At 35.8% G+C, this 21,773-nt stretch overlaps 2 protein-coding genes across 2 annotated transcripts; both read left to right on the top strand.

The window, feature by feature from the left end:
- Positions 1-229: 229 nt before the first annotated feature.
- LOC110102092 (uncharacterized mitochondrial protein AtMg00810-like) lies at positions 230-601 on the top strand. Its single transcript, XM_020830267.1, has one exon. The coding sequence runs from the start codon at positions 230-232 to the stop codon at positions 599-601; it is 372 nt and encodes a 123-aa protein (XP_020685926.1).
- Positions 602-3,727: 3,126 nt separating this feature from the next.
- Positions 3,728-14,539, top strand: LOC110102120 (H/ACA ribonucleoprotein complex subunit GAR1). The gene is made up of 9 exons (XM_020830301.2): positions 3,728-3,854; positions 4,356-4,478; positions 11,263-11,343; positions 11,455-11,543; positions 11,677-11,751; positions 13,103-13,164; positions 13,261-13,320; positions 13,534-13,737; positions 14,165-14,539. Exons 2-9 carry the CDS (start codon positions 4,356-4,358, stop codon positions 14,254-14,256), a joined length of 786 nt encoding a protein of 261 aa, XP_020685960.1. The 5' UTR covers positions 3,728-3,854; the 3' UTR covers positions 14,257-14,539.
- The last annotated feature ends 7,234 nt before the right edge of the window (positions 14,540-21,773 follow it).

The following is a 21,773-nucleotide window of genomic DNA, read 5'->3' as shown; positions in this document are numbered from 1 at the left end:
ACTCACAGGTAATGATTAAACAACCATACAAAATCTTCTACAGCACCTCCAATCTCACTTTGCTCGCAAGCAACTTGGCAATGTGTCTCTCTACCTTGGCATCCAAGTGTTCAAAACCAACTCCGGCTACTTCCTCCATCAAAGTCACTATGCTACACAACTTATATAGGACTCAGGCCTTGCTAATTGTCGTCCAGCTCCCACACCGATTTCTCCAAAAACTCTCTCCATGGCAATAGACAACGAGCCTTTTTCGGATCTAGGCTTATATCGCCGCTTAGCTGGCTCTCTCCAGTATCTATCCATCACTCGACCGGACATTGCGTACGCCACCAATCGCATCTGTCAACATATGCACACACCAACTATAAGTCACTTTCAAGGCCTCAAGGGCGTACTCAGATATATCAAAGGCTCATTGAATTACGGTCTACCGATATCCCTCGGCAAACTTCATCTCCGGACATATGCGGATGCCGATTGGGCATCAGACCACCTAGACCGCAAATCAACTTCAGGATTCTGCACCTTTCTTGGAAACAATTTAATCTTGTGGTCCGTCAAGAAACAGGCCGGCAACCGTGGCCAAGTCCTCAGCTGAAGCCAAATATCGTTCTTTATCAGCGGCCACCTCTGACGTTCTATGGCTACGTCGCTTGGTTGAAGAGCTTCAGATTCCTCAAACAACTCCTACAACGATTTATTGTGACAATACTTCCGTAATAGCTCTAGCTAATAATCATGTTTTTCACGCCAGGACAAAGCACATCGAAATCGACTATCACTTCATTCGGCAACACATAGACTCCAAATCTCTCACCATCGAGCACATTAGCTCCTATGACCAAATCGTTGACATACTTAACAAGCCTCTTGCCACCGCTCAGTTTAAAGAGCTATGTAACAAACTGACTGTTCACCCGGTGAACAATCAATTTGAGGGGGGCTATCAAGAGACTTAACACGTCAACTATCATAGGTTCTTTATGTAATTTAGCTCATTATATCTCTATATATATCTCTGCCTTGTACCAATTATTCATTGAATAATATAGAATTTCCTTTAATATCTCTGATTTCTTTACTGCTCTTCCTATCTTTCTCCGGTCGCTTACAAAGATTACTATTTTTTTTTACTTTTTTTTGTTAGAAAAGTGACAAATTGTTAAATAAATTATATAAATATATATTTTAATCACATAAAATTTCTCAAATTCAATACAAAAATTTACACATTTTGATGAGATTCTCCTATGTTTGTGATTGCATAGAGATTAAATATTTTACTAAATTTCAAAGAGATGCACAGTAAAATTACACTTCATCCAATAAAAAAACGAATATATCAGTATATCACTTTGTCAATGTTGACGATTAGAAAAAAAACAAAAGCACAAGTTGCATGTGAAAGTGAGCGATGGTCTTTTTTTTTTATTATTTTTTTTTATTTTTATTTTTTAAGTGAGCGATGATCTTAATTCTTCCTGTCTTCTATCTTTTTTGTTGCGAGAGCTTCTTCTTTTCTTCCCTTCTCATTTCCTCCAAATTTTTTTTTTTTTTTTTTTGTTAATTTGATTGTGATTGTGTGATACCTTAACACAATACAAGTATCTCTTTATGTAATACTTAAATATGTCAAATAACAAATTTAAATTTGATGGTGTTTGATTTTGATAATCATATATATACATATAAGAACTATTCTTAACTTAGGCTTCATTTGAAATGAATTTTGTGTTGCTTCTTAAAGCAGCTTTCTAGTATAAAAAAATTAATTTTTTAACTAAAAAGTTGCTTTAAGAAGCAAAAAAAAAAAAAAAAAAAAAAAAAAAAAAAAAAAAAAAAAAAAAAACTGTCCCAAATGAAGCCTTAGTTTACCACCATATTTAAAAATCAAGCATGAGTGAATCTTCAGTTGATAGCCGTTAATCTAGAGAAATTAATTAAGGCCAAGCTCTATCCAATAAATTTACTAAAATTTTTACTCTATAGTTAATAATCTACCACATAGAGTATGGATTTCCAACGTATAGTAGCTTACTAATTGTGTTTAAATATATCTAATATGTGTGACATCTATGTCATCATTCACAAATTTTAATTCAGCCCCACTATTTTTAAGTAAATATCACTTTATAAGCATATCAGCTAGCATAAATTTTTTATACCATTAATTTTGATGAGTTGATATGCTCATAAAGTGATATTTACTAATGCATCAATTGTAATAAACGCTTCATGGCGTCGTTGCACTCTCAAACAAAGTGCCGCAATACTCCAGCTCATATTTTCTATATTTTCATTTTAAATTATTTACATAAATTTTAGGTCATTATAAGAAAAATACGAACAAGTTGATGAATAATTGAAAGTGAATACATAGGTCAGAGGGGGAAAAAAAAAAGTTTTAAAATAAAAATTACAACATTATTTTTTTAGTTATGTAAATGTTTTTATGATTTCATGTCAAAAGAAAAACATATATTATTGCTTATGACACATTCGTATTATAATTAAAATTAAGTCATTAACATTACTTTTTGTACTTACACTATACTTACTAAGCATTACACAACATATTGAGGTATCCACGTTTTATTATTCAGATGATGTTATAGTGACATACATATTGCTTTTATCTTTGGTGTATTAAATATCATTGTTGGTTTTAAGCTCTCACCCACGTTTTACATGAATACATTATTTTGCTGAGAAGGATAATGGGTAGATTGCTAGTTTTAGGGTTTATATTCTAATGCTAGTTATGCATATTAATTTGTGTTTATGAAGATAGAAATGTGCTTGAATCTTGTTTAGGGTTTAGGGTAATGATTCTTAGAAGGATGAGAATATCAATAAGCTATTACTTGTTCTATCATGTATGAGAAATTGTTTAGTTTCCCAAGCCACCCACTTTAAGCGGACAAATGAAAATATGGAGTTAGCATTTCTATTAGAGGCTGACAAACTTTATTTAGATGAACAATTAAATTTATGCTAATAATAAGTTATGAGTACTCATTATAAGTTATGAATGATTAAGCTTTTAAGCATCATCATATACTAATTGAAGCCAACATGACTAACAATATCAACGTGTCATTTTATTCCTCATGTAGAAAATTAATGTTCAAGATTTCTAGTATATTTTGAGTTACATAAATTTAAGCTTCGTTCGTTCAGAATAATTTTTTGTCATTACGTTTTCACAATTAAAAAAAAATTTACTAAAAAATTGTTGTAGAAAATAATAAGAAAACTATCCCAAATAAAATTTTAAATGGTTTTACTCTTAGGCCCTAATTTTAGTTTAGCAATATTATGTTTAACTCAGTTTATAATAAAAAAAAAATGAGTTAGATTGTAACAATTTTAAATCAAGCTTAAAAACAAAAAAAATAAATACATTGTTAGGATATGTATAAGTTTAATTTGTTGATTTTTTTTTTTCAAATATATAAAAGTTAAAATTTAAAATCTTTTTTATTGAAAGTCTAAATTAGATTAAGATAAAGTGAATAATCTGTTAAAATTCAAAAGCCAAGGAAAATGAAATTAAGGAATTTTATAAAATAATATACAAATTTCCTCAAAAGACTGTCAACACCTGAAAACGTAAACAGAAGCCTAAAATTGGGCTATCACGTGCGTCGCGCAACGGATATCGTTGGAAAATCACGATCGTACGGTGGTCGTTTATTGCCACGTCATTTCCGTAATTTAATCTAGGGCGTTTTCTGGTTAACGAACCCTAGAGAGCAGTTCCCTTCGGCGCGGGTTTATATATAGCGACATAGCGGATAAGTTGCGGGAAGTGGATTAAGGGCGGAAAAAGGAGAACAGAGCAGATCGAGGTATGAAATGCTAGGATGGAGTCTCTGTTTTGCCTTTTCTTCAATCGTCGTTGTTCTCATTCCAAGAAACCAAATCTTCTAATTAGCTTGTTCTTTGGTTTCGACGGTGTTCTTTTTTTTTTTCATTATTATTATTTTTGGATTCCGGGTTTGTCTTTCTCTCGTCAGGGCTCTTCTTCGATTGGCGTCATGGGTTGTGAGATTTGATTTTTGTTAAGATCTGTTTGCTTTCGATTTATGGCACAGTGATTTCTCTTTGTTTTTGCTTACCTTGATGGATAATTGCTGTGCTTGGGAGGTTTCTTGGGCTGAGGAAGCTAGGAATTAGGCGTTTTTTTCTCTGTCTTCGCGTGGAACAATTTTTGTGTGTGTGTGTCTTTTGTGCGAGATATTGGATGGACTGAGGAAGGATAGGCGGTAGATATGTTTTTGGATTTGAGTTTCTGCGTTGATTTCGTTTTAAAAATTTCTCAATTCTGCTTTTGGTCTCGGGACGAAAAGATGGATCGGTACCGGAGGGTGGAAAAACCCAGGGAGGAAACACCTATTAACGATAATGAGATCCGCATAACAACTCAGGGAAGGATGCGCAGCTACATCACTTATGCCACTAGCCTGCTTCAGGTATATATAAATAATATGTATATATATCCATTATTTGTTCTTATGCTGGTTAGTTTCCAGTTTTATATCGTGTACTTCTAGTAAATCTGTTAATTTTTTTAGGCTGATTACTTTGCTTTGTCGTGAAGTTTTCTTTAACGTCATTCTGATTTGGAAAACTTCGATATGGCAGGAAATGATACTGCTTATATGTGAAACTATGTCTATTTCTCCTCTTACCAGCGCACTTAGATAGAAACTTCTTTAATAAATGAAAATTTTTCATTATGCTGGTTCTTTTATTTTGTCACTTTGCTTCAGTTTGGCATTCTCGCTTTCATGATTGCTTACGACATTTGAGATAGCAATCTTGGTTTTCTAAAAGCTTACTTATAATAGGTAGTTTGAGTAATGACAGGATTCTTTCATTGAGATATTTTGAATATATAGAAGTATACAAGGTTGAAAAATGAAGGTTTCCCAATTTAAAATGTTATCACGAAACTCCAATATGAAACAAAATGAATGCATAATAGACTAAAAAAATAACAAAATAGTGAATTAAAATAATTGTTTATTTGCTCTTTTACATTTATTCAATTACATACATCGTCAAAATGGAGCTCCAATAAAAAAGTACAATATTAATGATGTTCAATATAGAGAAGCAGGTGCGTTGAAATGGTTTGGTGTGAGCATCAACGAGTGGATAATTACACTATACAAGGAATAGACAAAATTTGCTATTTTGTACTTGTTCCTTAAATGATTTATCCATCAGTGAAAGCCTTGATTCAAAAAGAGATGAGTGGCAACCATACTCTTTAGATCACGGGGGTTTGAGGAATGAGGATGCCAAGTTTGGTGTATAGGGAATAAATCGAAGGAAGATAAATAGTGGTGGTTAAGATAGTGTGGTACTTAACCTTGATAGAGGAGTGGGGTATGATTGTTTCTTGAAACTCCAAGAGATGGAATTCCTACCAAGATACGTGATGTGGGCACTTGTAAGGGTGAAATCATCTTTTGTGACATACCCAATCAACATCAGAGAATGCATGAAGTTGAAGTTGTGAGTCATGATAAAGAAGAATGCTGCGTGACATATCAAAAGCATGATAGTCATTTTGCATCAGTCCAATGAGTAGTGGTGTGACAATGCATAAATTGAAACAATGTATTAACTGTGAGCTATATATGGCTGCGTACAAGCTAATTACTTTGGATTGTTCGGAACATCTAATTAGTCGGATAAGTGCCAAAGTGAAGAGTAAACATTGGTGAGATAATAAAATTTGTCATCACAAGAGTGGCATCCAGCATCTTTGTGTGAGCAAGAAGATAAAGGTTGTATCAATACTAGGATAGGATGGGTGCAAAACAACATCTGCGCCAAGAAAATAGTGCAATGACCCAAGATCCTTGATAGAGAATCATTGGACAAGGAGTGATATGTTGTATGACAATGTCAAAGTTACCTTTGATAATGATGCATTGATATAAACTTGAAGACATTTAAGTTCAATACTGTTGATGATAAAGAGAGATGAATCATTCAAAGAGTTAATGAAACTAAAAGTAATTATAATTTATCGTAGCTCATGGTTCCAATACTGTTGATTTTGTGAAGCTCACATGCATGTGTAGGATGATTTATGTCTATAAGCATGGGGGTTGGGCCATGAAGTAATCCTCGGAGAAAAGTCCTTTCGGAAAGACATTGTTGACATTGAGGTGACTTAAAGACCATTGTCGACTAACAATTATGCTAAGAACCAATCATACTATTGTAAGTTTGATAACATGACTCAAGGTGTCATGATAGGAAACTATCGGTCATTGGTGAAAACCCTTAGCCACTAGTAGATTTTTGCACCTGTCTATTGAGCTAGTATAGTTTTGTTTGATCTGAAAATCACTGATACTCAATTAAGTTTCAATGGAGGTGAGGGGAATAAGCTCCCATTTTCCATTTCAAGCAAGATCATCATATTCAATTGACATTGTCCAATGTTATTCTGATCTTTGAATGCTTCGTTTATGATGGTGGATTTATGTTAGGTGTTTGAATGGCATTTGTTTGGCTTGAGTTGTCATTGGGCGAGTGTTTTTTGTGTTGTTGTGGAGGAGTTCCCAAGTTTACCATAGAGGGAGGAGGGTTTTTGGTGTGGTTTATTTGGTGTTGAGGCTGAATAAAGTGGCGTTGCATAGGGTAATGTTGTGGATGGTGTCCATGAAAGAAGTTTTGAAGGAATGATAAGTTACTTGGTAAGAGGACACAGCAAGGAGATTGATACTTTAGGGGTGTCACGAGTGACGAGACAGGAAAGAGTATGCGAAGGGAAACATAGACACAACAAATTGTACACGATAAGTGACAAATTATTGATGTGGTGGTGTCAAGACAAAGATAAGTATTTTCAGTGAGGTAGTAGCCAAGGAAGACATCAGGCTTGGAGTGAAAAACAAGTTTATTTGTGGTATACAACTTAATACATGAATTTTAGAATGCTTTGTAGTCAAGCCAAAAAGATGCTTTTATGGACAAGAGATGTAAAGTGGGAGTGAGCATAAAATTTATGAGGTCAGGGAGGGAAGGAGGGAGAGAGCTAGAGAGACAAAGTGAATTTGCAATAATATGATGATATTTTTTAGTATACTTTATATTCAAGTGTGTCATGGGCTAGTGAGATGAGAGGTATCATTAGTGGATGGGAATGTTTGAATAACTTGATGCTCATCACTAGGAGTGTAAACAAGTCAAGTTGTGCCCGAGTCACAATAAATTCACTCTCGGCTCATCGTTTAGAAAACCGACTCGAGCTCGAGCTGGAGTCGAGCCTGGAAAATGAACTCAAACTCGGCTAGTCCTCCAACTCCTCGGCTCAAGGGCTCGACTCGAGCTTTGGGAGTTCACACAAGAAGCATGAGGGGAGAACTGGCAAAATCATTGCGGGAGTTCGGTTGAAATCTCATTTGCTTGTTGGAGAAGAAGCGTTGTAAAATAAACATTTTTTTCTTGGAGAAGTAACAACAACGGCAACGATGCAGAGAAGAAGATAGATTTTGTTTTGTAGTAAAAGTAGCCGATGCATTAATGAAATTAAATGCAATAAACTTTTTCAGTAAACTCTTTTAGAATACTACAACTTTCTACAAGTTTTTAAATGCAGATGAAGTGAATTTACTTTTAAATAATATAAATTAATAAATAAGTTGATTTTTCCCCCTAAATATTTACCTAATCAAGCAAGCTCATGAGTCGAAGAACCGAGTCTCATTAAACTCGAGCTCGTTTAATATGAGAGCTCAAGCTCAATGCTCGATAAGCTTGACTGTGAGCTTGTTGGCGAGTCAAGTTCAAGCTTGCTCATGAGTCGACTCGGCTCACTGACCCTCCTACTCACCACCATTGTTAGGGTACACACTGATGATTTTGTGATCAAATTATTTTTCCACAAGGCTTCAACATTGATGGAAGACATCATAAACATGAGTTTTTTTTTCCTAAGCATATAGTAATAGAAATATTTGGTATAATAATCTACAAAAAATAGCATAGTATTTAAAACCATCATGGGGTAGTACAAGTGAGTTTCAAACAAATGAGAACACTATTTAAAGAAGTTGCGAGGAGGTAATAGTGGATCTTGAAAGTGAAAGTTTATGAGGACTATCGTGCTCTTGCATTACAATGGAGAGTTGATGAATGTGGAGAAGATGGATCTTAGTTGAATTGGCAGACAATGTTCTTGAGAAATGAAAATGAAAAAAATGGCCTAATAAATGATGTCACTTGGACCAAGTGGTGTTAACACTAGAAAAAGCAACAAGTGGAGGAGATTCGAGTGAAAGGGGCTGGACACTCATCTATATCAACTTTAGTTTGCATGTCAAAAGAATAACCTTATGCTTTGATCTTTCCTATAAAAAAATTGGTAAGAACTCGATAGATATATTGTTAGAATGACAAAGTTGATATATATATATATATTTCATGCTAGGTACCCTAAGAACATTATTTAAGAGATAATTGTGAGAGTTAGGGGGTAGATAGGTGGAAATGGTGTAGGTTGTAGGTATGCCCATGCCATCTCCAAGCATAGCATCATGAGGACTATCATGTGGGATATAACGTGAGAAATTTCTCAAGTTACCGGTAATGTGGTGAGAAGCACCCTTGTCAAGCATCCAAGTGGGAGTAACCCGAGTGTTCTTGTTAATTTAGTAGGCCTATGGCTACCTTGGTTTAAGTGGATGAGACATCTGAGAGTGATATGCTGCTAAACATTAGCTGGTGGTAGATTTTGAGAGAGCTAGTTAATAAGCGGGACATTGATTGATTGTGTCACTCGAAATGCTTTATGTTTGATAATAACTAACATAGGGATGAGGAGGTGGGTGTGAACAAGTTGGCTATAACATATTATGGTTGTTAATTTGAGTAAATGGCAAAGCGTTGGTGTTGTTGGGAGCAGTGCGTGTATGACATTGAGAAACATGCATTTGGAGATGAAGGTGTCAATAGATTGTTCAAAGGAGCATCGGACGATGGTGTGCTCGTGGATCTAAAGTGGTAGATGCTTTTCATGGTTTTGTAAGACACTCAGTTTTGACAATTGATTTATGGTGTGGTCCTTGTTGATAACAATTGTATTGAAGGTTAGGAAAGGGGAAATATTGGAACCGAGAAAAGGGGTGAGAAAAAAAGAGAGACTAAAGAAGGGGCTTGGATCAAGGTTTTGATACCATGTAGGAGGTTTGAGTAATGACACGATTTTTTTCATTGAGATATTCTAATTTCTAAATATGTATAATTGTTTAAGGTTATAAAAGGGAGGTTTCCCAATTTCAAATGTTCGTGGGAAATTTCAGTTAAAAACAAAATAAATACCTATGAGGTTATAAAACAAAAAAGGAAGCTAACAAATTAAAATACAACAACATCAACATCAAGCCTTTATCCACTATGTGGGGTCGTCTACAAGAATATTTTTTTCTCTATTGTTTCCAATTAAGAGACAAATTATCATTTAAATCTAATAAAAAATGTTCATTTATAATACCTTCTAACCAACCTAATAAATTAAAATAATTGATCATTATTCTGTTACATGTCAAGTGTTGCAGAGTTGAGGATGCTCAGGTGGATGAGTGGCTTTACTCTTAGAGATGGCATGTGAAACAATCATATACATGAAAAGTTTGGAGTAGCTCCAATGACGGATAAGATTAGATAGAGTCACCTTAGATGGTTTGTTCATATAAAACGTTGGCCTTTTGATGACCCAATTAGGAGAGTAGATGTATTAGATTTAGCCTATTTTAAGAGTGATAGAGGTAGACCTAAAAAGACTTGGTTAAAAAATATTAGAAATGATATTTTCTTTATTAAATTTAAATGAGAATTCGACTCTTAACTTGACAATGGAGAAAAGGATTCATGTAGTTGACCCCATGTAGTGGGATAAAGGCTTGATGTTGTTATATTCTATTACATGTATATCGTTGGGGAAATCAAATTTTTGCATAGCTTAAGAGATTACTGAAAGCCTTAATTTCTGGAATTAGCTATTTATATCACTAATGCATTTTCCGAAATTTTGAAGTGTTTTTTTTTTTTTTTGACATCGAATTATTCTGGCATTTTTGAGAAAGATACTTTGCTTATGTAAGATTTCCTTCATTGTGTTATATGGGGGACTAATTCAAACAATTGAACACGTAATGGATTCAAAGTTTGTTTGTGTTTCACTACGCCTTTCAGTGAACATGTAAGGGAAATTTTGAAAATTGAGGTTACTAGTTTTGTTATGGATTTTATGGACTTTGAGCACTTTTTGTATTTATGTGTATGGAATCACTTGTATAGTTTTGTTATTGCTTTTGCATATCTTTCCAACAATTGTCATGCCTTATTGCAGCAGCTTGACTGTTACATTTTACATGCATGTTTGGGGATGTTTGATGGATTTTACGTACATGTTGCGGGAGTTTTATAGCTGCAAGTTCATGTGAGTTGGAAAAGAATAATGACAGGAAGTGAGTGCTAATTGATTATAAGTGTTGAATGGGTAGAATCAAAATTAATGGTTTAGTGCGCTCAAGTGTTGACATTGAAACGCACATTTTACTAACTGTAATTTTCTTTTATGTATTTTGATGTGAATTTAAGCGTCAGCTAGCTTATGAAAAAGCTTTTTTTTTTCTCTGCAAATTTTTGCTCCAGCATGTCAGTACGCATTTTTGGCTTCCTTATTATGATTACCCACCGTACAAAGTAAAGAATTTTAACGTAATTATCACACCTAATTCTTATATTCCTTGTGTCATTATAGCTATTGATTTGGCTTATTTTGCTTCAAGAATTTCCAACCCTATCCATGCGTAGCATTTGCAGGAGCTTGGCAATTTCATATGCTGGGTTACATACTTCTGTGATGTTATGCTTTAAACAATCTTTTTTTTTTGTTCATCGCTTTTCCACTTGTTGTGTGCTCGCATCAGAACTACTTGAATATGGAATTGTTAAATTCGGGATTGTTTTTATCAACTGAAATGATTTCGTGATCTTTTGGTACTCTGTTATATCTAATGAAGGAGATCACATAAATTGTGAATGGATTGGCTGTTTCTTTGGGCCATTGAGATGAGCATCCTGTCTATTGTTTGAAAAGTTTCTAAAAATTGTAAACAAACTAGCTCTTTCTTGTGGTTGTTTTGATCTGCCTTCAACTAGAGTAAGGATGATTGTTCTTGGTTTGTTTTATTTTTTTTTTACGCTTTTACTACATTTGCATTTTAGGAAAAAGAGTCAAATGAAATTGTTTTCAAGGCAATGGGGAGAGCTATTAATAAGACTGTTGTGATTGTGGAGCTAATTAAGGTAATTTCTTAAATTATTATGCATTTCAAGAACTGTATCTCGTATGAAATTCTTCTAGTGAATTTTGGTAAAAGATTTCATTTTTATCATTGCCTTGCTCTGACAATGCAGAGAAGAGTCGCTGGTCTTCATCAAAATACTGCAGTCGGGTCTTTAGACATAACTGATACATGGGAGCCATTAGAAGAAGGCTTACTTCCGTAAGAATAATTTTGATCTAATGCAAAAAAGTAGAATTTTGCGTACATATTATATGGTCTGCTTGGGTTTGCCCAAGGTCTTATTTTTATGATTACATATTTTCTTGTTTAATCGCTGATTTTTCTTGTTCAGACTTGAAACGACAAGGCATGTATCAATGATCAGCATAACCCTCTCTAAAATGGAGCTGGATAAGTTATCTGCTGGGTAATAAAATTTTCTTACATTCATCCACTAGGCATTTTGTCTTGATTTGTCATGCTATTGGTACATATCTTCTCAGACACTTTCTTAAGGGAATAAAACTCATCAGGAAGATCTTTTCTTGAAAGTTATATAGCTCATCCACAGCAGTATGTTGAATGATAGTCCACTTTTTCTGTTTCTGCTTGCATATTACTTTTAGATGCATGATATTGTTTGCTAAATTCCTTCATAGACCATTTTTCATGGACATGTAAATGTTGCCTGTGCTTGTTCTATTGAATTTTTGGCTTGCTGCAGTAATAGTGCATATTCTCATGCCAATCATGCTTGGTACCTATATCTTAACTTGTTGATTAGAATATGGCCTGGTTTATATTCTATTTGATCGGTACATCTGGTTTATGCAATTTGCTACCTAATTTCATGTAGTTTTCTTTATCTAATCTTACACTTTGGACAGCTTTTTTGAAAACTGTGATTGAGAACTGGTGAAATTTACTCAGAAGGGAGAAATTGCTGTGTTCGGAGTTTTGGTTCATGCTGTTCTTAGAAATATACTGTAGTAAGAATGGGGCTGCTGCTTTTAGCTAAGCAATTGCATGCTTCATTAGCAGTCCATTTAAAATGGAAAATATGTTGATTCGTGCAAAAAAAGGAAGCAACCTTATATATACGGGCGGGGAATTTATGAAACTAATAATAAAAAAGGAAAAAAAAAAAGAAAGTCAAAGTCATAAATGTGGCATGTCACGATCAAATTATGGAGAATTTAGTGAATGTGAAAAAATGGATTGTAGTTTTGTTATGCTCTTTGAAATTTGGACAATATTAGTGTAAGCGACTGCGATTTAGTTAAAAAATTGCAGGTTGGCAAATTTCTGATGTTACACAAGAAATTCCTTTTTTGTTAATCAATTCATACACGTGGCGTCGGAGAAGTGCCTTTATAAAGGTTTAATAGCTTATCTGCATTTAATTTGCTGACATTAGCTGAATATTTGAATCCATATTACCCTAAAGCTTAAGTGATGCTTAATAATCCTTGTCTGAGTAGTTGTTAATCCTTAAAAAGTGGTAGCACGGAGTTTTGTTTATTATTTTAGGTGGTACCATCTTTACTTTTTATTTTATACTTTTGGTTTACACTTTCGATTTTACTTTTTGAATTATGAATGTTAGTGTTATATTCTCTTAAGTCACAATATCTCTGTGTTTAGTCTTCTGCTACAAAGTAGCATCCGTTAAATTTATGTGATTGATGTTAAGTATTTTGAACTTGCATTTTTTCCACCGTTCAGTTTTCTTAATTTATATCATGAATCATGAATGCTGATCACACATTTTCTTGTAGATATCAATCTCCTTTACCGGCAGATCAGGTGAAACCATCTGCTGAATATGATTATGAGGGAGGTAAATCTAAAGTGATCAGTTTTTTAATTTTTTTTTTCTTGTCAATTGTTTTTTCTTCTGGCCATTTTATCTTTATTCCATCTTTTCCCACCTCAGAGGTTTCTCCTGCTGGTCGAGGAAGAGGCCGTGTTGGTCATGGTAGAGGAAGGGGAAGAGGTTTGTATTTAATGGTCTATATAGCTTCTTAGGCTTCATTTGGGACAGCTTTCTTACTGCTTTATAAAATAGAGTTTTAATACAATTTTTTTTTTCAAATTTTATTTTAATAAAACTCTTTTTAATAAAGCAATATGAAAATTGTCCCAATTGAAACCTTAGTCTCATTACATTCAGCATATCTTATGAGGTGCATTTTGATGTCTCTTCTAGAAAATGGACCTATGATGGTAGATTATGGTGAACGGAATTGGGACAATAGAGAGCGTGGATTTGGCAGGGGAGGTTGGGGACGTGGTAGAGGCCGTGGTTTCAGAGGTTGGGGCAGAGGAGGAGGCTACGGTGGTCGTTCCAATTATCAGCAAGACAATGCTGTCTACATTGAGGATGCTACTCATGCTCCCGTTCAGGGCCGAGGTATTATAGCTTATAAATGAACTATCCTCTCTGTTCTAATACATATTCAAAGCATCAATGGCATGAAATTCTTGTCATCACCTCAAATAGTTTCACTGATCTGAGGATCTGTTTGGGACCACCTTGGTCGTTTATAAGAGTAGTTAAAAAGATTATTGTAGGAAAATTTTATTTTTTAAAAGTCATTATAGATAATAGGGTTTTTTTTTTCTGAAAAATTTGAACTACTTTTTATGGCCAACACTAGCAACTTTTGTCCTTAAAAACTGTTTCCATTGCAAAAATTTTTAGAAAGCAGCACAGATGCTGTAGTTAAATATTTAACTGTCTGGAATGCAGTGTTGTGAAAAAAAGCTTCCGAGCAAAATTGCAACATATTTATGCATAAAATTTAGGACTATTATATTATAAGCACTTGATTTTATAGGTCGAGGAGGTGGCCGACGGCAAATTCGTCAAGGAAGGGGCCGCGATGCGAGGTCAAATGGTCCCATCAATGCAGTTGCTGGCGAAGCTTAGTAAATCATTGGTTGCATGCAAGATTTTCTTCTTTATAAAGCCTTGGATGCCTGCTCAGTCCAGAGTGTTCTTTCTTACTTTAGTTTTCAATTTTTTAGATAAAAAACTCACAGGTTAACCATAGTCGGTTTTAAGTTGTCAGGATAAAACCTGGTAATAAGTTCTTATGACTCTATAGGATTAGTTAGATGTCATCTCATGTCTTTCCTTTAATGTTTGATTGTAGCATTCAACCTGTAGAGCAGCACATTCTTTTATTATTATCATTATTATTTTATCCTTATAGTTTCTGGCATGCTTGAGTAATCATTATGCTTAGTTAATGAAGATTTTAAGATTGAATTGATGTTCTGGTGCTGGCATGATTTAGATAGATGTAGGATGATTTATTTTCAGCATTGTTGTATTGATTTCCTTGTGTAGTAAGCTTTGTTGTTCTTTTATGAGTTGCGTGAATCAGAACCAAGCAGCTGATATTTTAGGTGGAGAAAGAAAAAAAAACTATAGGTCAGGATATCCAATTTTGCTTTAAGATGGTGCAATATGAGTTTTATCATATATTCCATTTATTTTAAAGCAAATCTGATAATTAGAAATTTATCAAATTTTTGTATATGTTTCAAAATATATTATTCAAATAATGTAGTTCAATTTGATTTGTTTTTTGAAGTTCTTAAAACTCGAAATTTATTCAAATTGTATCAGTAAAACACGATCAAAATCAAATGCAATATAATCAAGCTGAGCTTTATTTTTTATTTAATTTATTTTACGGATTTCAGGAGCTTTCGTTAGTGATAAATGCTTCGCTTTTTTGTTTGCACAGTGTTTGATTAGAATTAGTGCGGTCATTAGTGCCGAGCTTTTGTAACACTCTATCAAATTCTTCTCGATAAATGATTAGTGAGTTAAGTTTTGATAGTTTTGGCAACTCTTAAAGCCTCAAGTCTGATCATAGGAGCTAGACTGAAGGGACCTGAACATTAATGACCCAAATCATCTTTGTCTCTTGGGACGTGAGAGGCTAGAATGGAAGCAGCTCATTTACACTTTTAAATTTGACCTCATTTGTATTTTGGAAGCTAAAGTTAGCTAATATCAAATCTCTAATATGTGGTTTTTCAATTCTTATAAGATTTTTGACAATGAAGGAAGTTTTCATTACTTGATCATTCTAGCCAAGGAGAATTTAGATCAAATGGAACACATATATCTTATTTTTCACCACTTTTTTCATGTATAGCCAAATCATTCATGGTCGCTTGTCTCATTTAGCTCTAATACATCCTTTTTAATATCAGCTATATAGCTTTTAACTCTCCAACTAATACGAGTAAGCTATGGAGTAATCTCAAGGTGATTAATACTAATGTGAATCTAGCTTAGACAGTTCTTGGTGACTTTAGCTGTCGTAGGCATATTAATGAAAAATCTGGTAGCATTCATTTACATCATAGCAAAATTGATGAGGTTAATGATATGGTGTTTAACATGGGTCTTAATGACTTGACGTCAGTGGGATTAACTTATACCTGGTCTAATAATAGAGCTGACAATCCTATCTTCATCAAACTTGATAGAGTAATGATCAATGGCATATGGCTTGATATTTTTCCCTCTTCCTTCTTTGAAATGGAATCCCCTAGAAGCTCTGATCACTCTCCACTTATCATCCAAATCCAACATTCTACCAAGAAGAATCATTATTTCATTTATAAAATTTATTGGGCTAAAAGTCCCCATTTTTAATTTTGTTCTCCACCAGGTTTTCTCCCACTACTTCCCTTGAGATCCTATTACTTCTTTCTACCAAAATCTCCAGCATCTTAAATCCCTTATTAAAATAAAAAATTTGGTAAACTCTAAGATTGCTGACTTGGAGGCCTAGAATAAGCTTGCTTCGAGCTTCTTAAGATCAACCATCCAATTATGTCCTTAATGCCCATGTAAAATCCGTTGGGATGCTCTTATTGCACTCTACTCTATGCGTGCATCTTGGATCATTCAAAGAGCAAAAGCCAAATAGCTTTCTCATGGTGAGGATGATTTACATTTTTTGTATGGAAAAATAAAATGTGTAAAGAATCATAATTCCATCATGAAAATAACTTCTTCCCTTTGGATTTTCTCTGATCCCACATTTATTACTGAAATAGCTATCAATACTTTAAAGAGTTATTCAACTCTCCTAAACTTGTCTCCCCTTACGACTCACACCTGTTGGAGATATTATTCATTGTCATCTCTTTTTTATGCTCGTGGCTTGTATCTCTAATGAAGAAATTAAACATGTGGTATTCTCCTCCTCTGGAAATGTAGCTCTAAGGCCTAACGGTTCAATTTTAATTTTTATGCTACTTGTCGGGAGGAGCTCGTTAGATGTCAGCAATGCAATGTTATTAAACATTTTTTTTTCTTACTAGCTATTTGCCCAAGGAAGCTAAGGTTATAAGGATTACACTTATTCCCAAAAAATCTCACGCCCCTTTCATCTATGACTATCGACCTATATCTTTGTGTAATAAAATTTATAAGATTATTGTCAAAATCCTTCCGTCTAAGCTCAAAAATATATTGACTTACATTATTAATATTAGTCATGTTGGTTTTACTAAAAGTAGAATATTTACTGATAATATTATTTTGGCTAAAAGCTTCTCAGTGATTTTCAAAAAGGAAACAAATGCCATATGGGTTGTGCAAAGCCTTTGACATGGTCTCCAAAGATTATGTCATCTATAGAATGCGACAAAAGGGGTTTCCTTCTTGCTTTATTGGTTGGGTCAGATCTTGTGTTGATAATATGTATTACTCAATAGTCTCAATTTTAATTAATGACAATCTTGAAGGGTTTTTCATATCCACTTCTAGCATTAGATGTGGTTGCCCCATGTCTTATTACCTCTTTTGGATTGCAATGGATGGTCTCTCCAACTTTTTTAAGAAAGCTATAAATCACACTTGCTACTCACCTCTACATATTAGAATGGTTCACATATCTCATTTGTTTTATGCAGTTGATATTCTTGTCTTTAGGAATGCTGCTAATAATAACTTGCAAGCTTTGAAAAACATCCTAAGCCAATTTTGATACTTTTCAAGCTTATGCATTTACTTCTCTAAAAGTTCTATAGCTTTCTCAAATTATATGTGCTCTTTGATCAATATGACTAATATAGAAAACAAATTCACCTATCTTGGTGCCCCCTTCTCCATCAAAAGTGTACTTATTTCTAACTTTCTTCCTTTTCTAAGTAAACTTTCCATGCTTTTGGAAGGATGAAAAGCTAAGAGCTTATCCTTTGTTGGAAGCTTGCACTACATGAAGTTCACTATTTGGAATATCATATCCTATTGGATTCGTGGTGCAATTTTATCCTAAGGCCATCATTAAGCATGAAAACATGTTATCCTCTGATTTCCTTTTTCATGGAGACACTATTGTTAGAAAACTTCATATGATTTATTGGATCCAAACTTGCAAGCCTATCTTTAATCTCCATATTTATAATATAGTGAATGATTATTGATACGTCATCAAAAAATTATCTTGATCGGACATGAATCTCAATGTAAAATCAAGTTGGAAACTTCCAAAATTAAAATTAGGACCATCCAAACTCTGATTTCATCAAACTTATAGTCGAACTGAACATCTCAGAAATACGAACTCAACGACACCAAATTCGACTAAATCCGATCCCAAATGAGTCCAAATCAAGGACCCGAAGCACTGTTGGAAGGTTCGAACCACAATTTGGGTTACCAAACGGTTTCCAAACATGGTGTGCTTATAGTCGAATTGAGCGGCTCAACGAGACGAATCCAACGAGCCTAAGATTGCCAAATTCTGACATCATTAAGACCTCCAAATGTCTGACGAAGGGTCCACAATCAAGGTATTTAATATCGGCCGTCCATCTAATCACTCCCCATTTACCCTTGATCTCTGATCTATTTATGGGCCATGCCACTCCATAAATCTATAAATAGACTCTCATTTATTTTGAAGGGGGACCGGAGCAAGAAGAGAAGAAGGAAGAAGAAAACGAAGAGAAGAAAGAAGCTCCTCCTCGACCACGTACCGTCGGACTTCCGCCGGACCACCACTGGAGGCCCTCACCTCCGCCGGACCATCGTCTGACGTCATTGCACTGCTGGACCACCGCCTGACATCGTTGCTCCGTTGGACCACCGCCTGAAGCCCTCACCTCCGCCAGACCACCTCCTGATGACATTGCTCCGCCAGACCACCGCTTGAAGCCCTCACCTCCGCCAGACCACCTCCTGACGTCGTTGCTCCGTCGGACCACCGCCTGATGTTGTTGCTCTGACGGACCACCACTTGAGGCCCTCACCTCGACCGGACCACCGCCTGACGTCGTTGCTCCGCTGGACCACCACTTGAGACCCAAAATTCTGTCGGATCACCACTTGAGGCCCTATGCTCCACCATGCCACCACCTGAGGCACGAACTTCTACCGGACCACCACTTGAGTCCCATAGCTCCACTAGGACACCACCTGATGTCCGGAGTTCTGCCGGACCACCACCTGAGGCCCGAAATTCTATCAGACCATAACATGAGACTCGGACTTCTGCTGGGCCACCACTTGAAGCTGAGAGTTCTCCCGGAGTATCACCCTTCTACAATGATCTTTCAGACCCCAATCTCCTGCCAACTACGGTCCTTCCGACCTCCATCACCAGACAATGGTCTTTCTGACCCCGATCTCCTGCCAACTACGGTCTTTCAGACTCTAATCTCCTGCCTACTACGGTTCTTCCGACATCCATCACCTACTATGGTCATTCCGACCTCCATCACCAGACAACGGTCTTTCTGACCATGGTCTCCTCCCAACTATTGTCTTTTAGACCCCAGTCTCATGCCGACTATGGTTCTTTCGATCTTCGTCGCCTACTGTGGTCCTTCCGACCTCCATCACCAGACAATGGTCTTTCAGACCGTAGTCGCCTGCCGACTACGGTCCTTTCGACCTCCTATTGACCTCATTTTTATATGAGATCACTAGGATCAATCCAAACCCTAGGATCTATCCAAAACCTTAGATCAATCCAGACCTTAGGATCTATCTAGATCTTAGATCAATTTAGACTCAAATCCAAGGTTCAAAGGCCTTATCTTGAAAGCCTTTTTCACGAATTTTTCAAATACTTCAAAACCAAGCCAAATGACCTATGATTCTAAGTCTACAATTTGTACATCGATAGGACATGTCTCTAGAGGCTACCCTCCAAATTTGAGCTCATATTGATGTCTCTAACCCCAAAAATTAAATTGAAATCCAAAAGCTGTAAAATCTTTAAATATTTATGGCCTATGCCACTAGACATGTCCCCTAATGGAATTTGACTTTAGAGCTTTCTCTAAAGCCTCTAAACACTTCCAGACCCTTAATCTTATCATATTAAATCATAAACTATATTTTGATGGACCTGCTTTGACCCCCAGTTGACTAGGGGTTAAAATCACCAAAATACCCCTTAAGGACAATTTTGAAGTTTTCTCCAGACTTCAATATACCCTTTTCAAATCAAACCCCAAAACATCTTCTAATGATTCGTAACCATCACTAGGAATGCAATGGACTCAAGCCTTGACCCTGGTCAAGCTTGGTTGACAAGTTTGACCCTTTTGACCAAAATACCCCTTAGGGGTTCAAATATCAATTTCAAACCAAATGACTTCCAAATTGCTTTGAATTTCTTCCAGCAATTTTCAAATATCAAACCAAACCTGTTGAGCTTGGGCCCACCTCCTGGGTCAACCTAGTTGACCCAGTCAACCTAGGTTGACCCAATGAGCCCTTAAAGAGTTCAAATAGGTCATTTCAACCCACTTAGTCAAATCTAACCCTTTGAGTTCTAAAACCCATTTCAACATATGATTTAAATATATCCAAACTCATTTGAAGTTAAATCACATTTGATTTGACTAGGTCAAACCACCATGAGTGGTCAAATCCTATCATATGTTGGCCTCTTCTTCCATGCATTGAATTCAACTTTAATCCTTTAAACTCCATTCAAATCAGCAGTCAAATCTTTCTCCCATGCCACCTTTGCTTCCATGTGGCATGGGGACTGGTCAAATGGTCAAACTAAGGCCTTATGTGGGTCAAAATTGGTCAAACCACACCTTAAGCCTAATCCCTTCAATCCATTTGAATCCAAATCACTCAACTAGCATTGAATACATTCCACCCATGCCACCTTAGTAGCCAAATGGCATGGGGACTGGTCAAACAGTCAAACCCATCCTCAAAGAGGTCAAATTTGGTCAAAACCCCATTTAAACTTAATCTACTCTAACCCAAGCCCATCCAACTATTTAAGGGGACCTAGAAGCTTCTTAAAACTCATCATAGCCCTTCGATCAAGATCCAACAGCCCTTAAGGCTCCCATGCCCAAGTGGGGACTAAAGGCCTTTCCATGTGGATTGTCCTTAGGCTGTCCTTTCCCTCAGCTTTCCAACTACTACATGGATAGGTGGCAGCATCTTGGGAGTCCATCCAAAGCAATTAAAACCCTTGATTCAATCTGGAGTAGTTAGAATAGGGTAACACCTTGAATTGAACCATCATTCTAACCCTAACCTTATCTCACCTCTCAAGCCTCCTCGAGATACTCTGAGAGTTCTTTTGAGCTCTCAAAACATCCCTTCACACATTTCAAACTTAACCCGACTGGTTGAAGCTTGTCGGCGACCAGATTCCGGCGAGCTTAAGCCATTTTCCATCCAAGGCCTATAGCGTGCGATGTGGAGCTTCTCGGGCCAAGGTTTCTGAAGATGGATTAAGCGTGGACAGTCTACAAATACAACAAGTCCATAAATGGTTAAACCTGTCCATTAAATTGAGATAAAATCCTAAACCTAGCCTAGGACACTTAGGTTAATTTAGCTTTTTATTAAGTGCTTTTATGGACCATGAAATTATTTTCCCACAATTTATGTTCACTTAGAATATCTAGGTCTAAAATTTTATCTCATTTGGTTAACCGGATCGCATGAACGAGCCTGAAAACACAAGCTAGTGCTCGGTTGGGCGTTGCATGAACTGCACGATTTTGGAGCTGTTGATCTTGAGATCATCGGCTATGATCGCACTGTTTCACCATTTCATCTAACCACTAGATTGATTTCGCGATCTTGCTTGTGGTCCGGCTCAATTTGTCACGACCCGACCCGATCCGGGACGGATCCCGCTCGCACCGGGTCGCGACCGGAACGAACAATCTGACTGACCAGGATTTGGCTTTGGAATTTGCTTATGAACTGATTCTTCCAAATAATTCAACTAAAAACAGACACACAGATCTATTATGAAACATCAATTGCAGCGGAACAAAACATCTACTTATTTTTTTTCTCTTTTTTTTCTTTTCCTCAAAATAATCATCTACAACTACAGACCATGGCTCAGACAGAAAGAAACAGAGCAGAAGAGCCATGTCTGTACAAAAATCAAAAGTACAAAACAATACCTACGG

This window comes from Dendrobium catenatum, unplaced genomic scaffold, assembly GCF_001605985.2.
Source record: "Dendrobium catenatum unplaced genomic scaffold, ASM160598v2 fragScaff_scaffold_243, whole genome shotgun sequence".
Classification (NCBI taxonomy): domain Eukaryota; kingdom Viridiplantae; phylum Streptophyta; class Magnoliopsida; order Asparagales; family Orchidaceae; genus Dendrobium; species Dendrobium catenatum.
This window is presented reverse-complemented; position numbering and strand designations above follow the sequence as displayed.

What these genes read in the sequence shown, in the direction of transcription:
- LOC110102120 (XM_020830301.2), top strand. Translation starts at nt 4,356, where the DNA reads ATGGATCGGTACCGGAGGGTGGAAAAACCCAGGGAGGAAACACCTATT. An exon ending in TGATTGTGGAGCTAATTAAG is followed by an intron (nt 11,344 to 11,454) that starts GTAATTTCTTAA and finishes CTGACAATGCAG; the next exon opens with AGAAGAGTCGCTGGTCTTCA. An exon ending in TGGTAGAGGAAGGGGAAGAG is followed by an intron (nt 13,321 to 13,533) that starts GTTTGTATTTAA and finishes TGTCTCTTCTAG; the next exon opens with AAAATGGACCTATGATGGTA.
- LOC110102092 (XM_020830267.1), top strand. Translation starts at nt 230, where the DNA reads ATGGCAATAGACAACGAGCCTTTTTCGGATCTAGGCTTATATCGCCGC.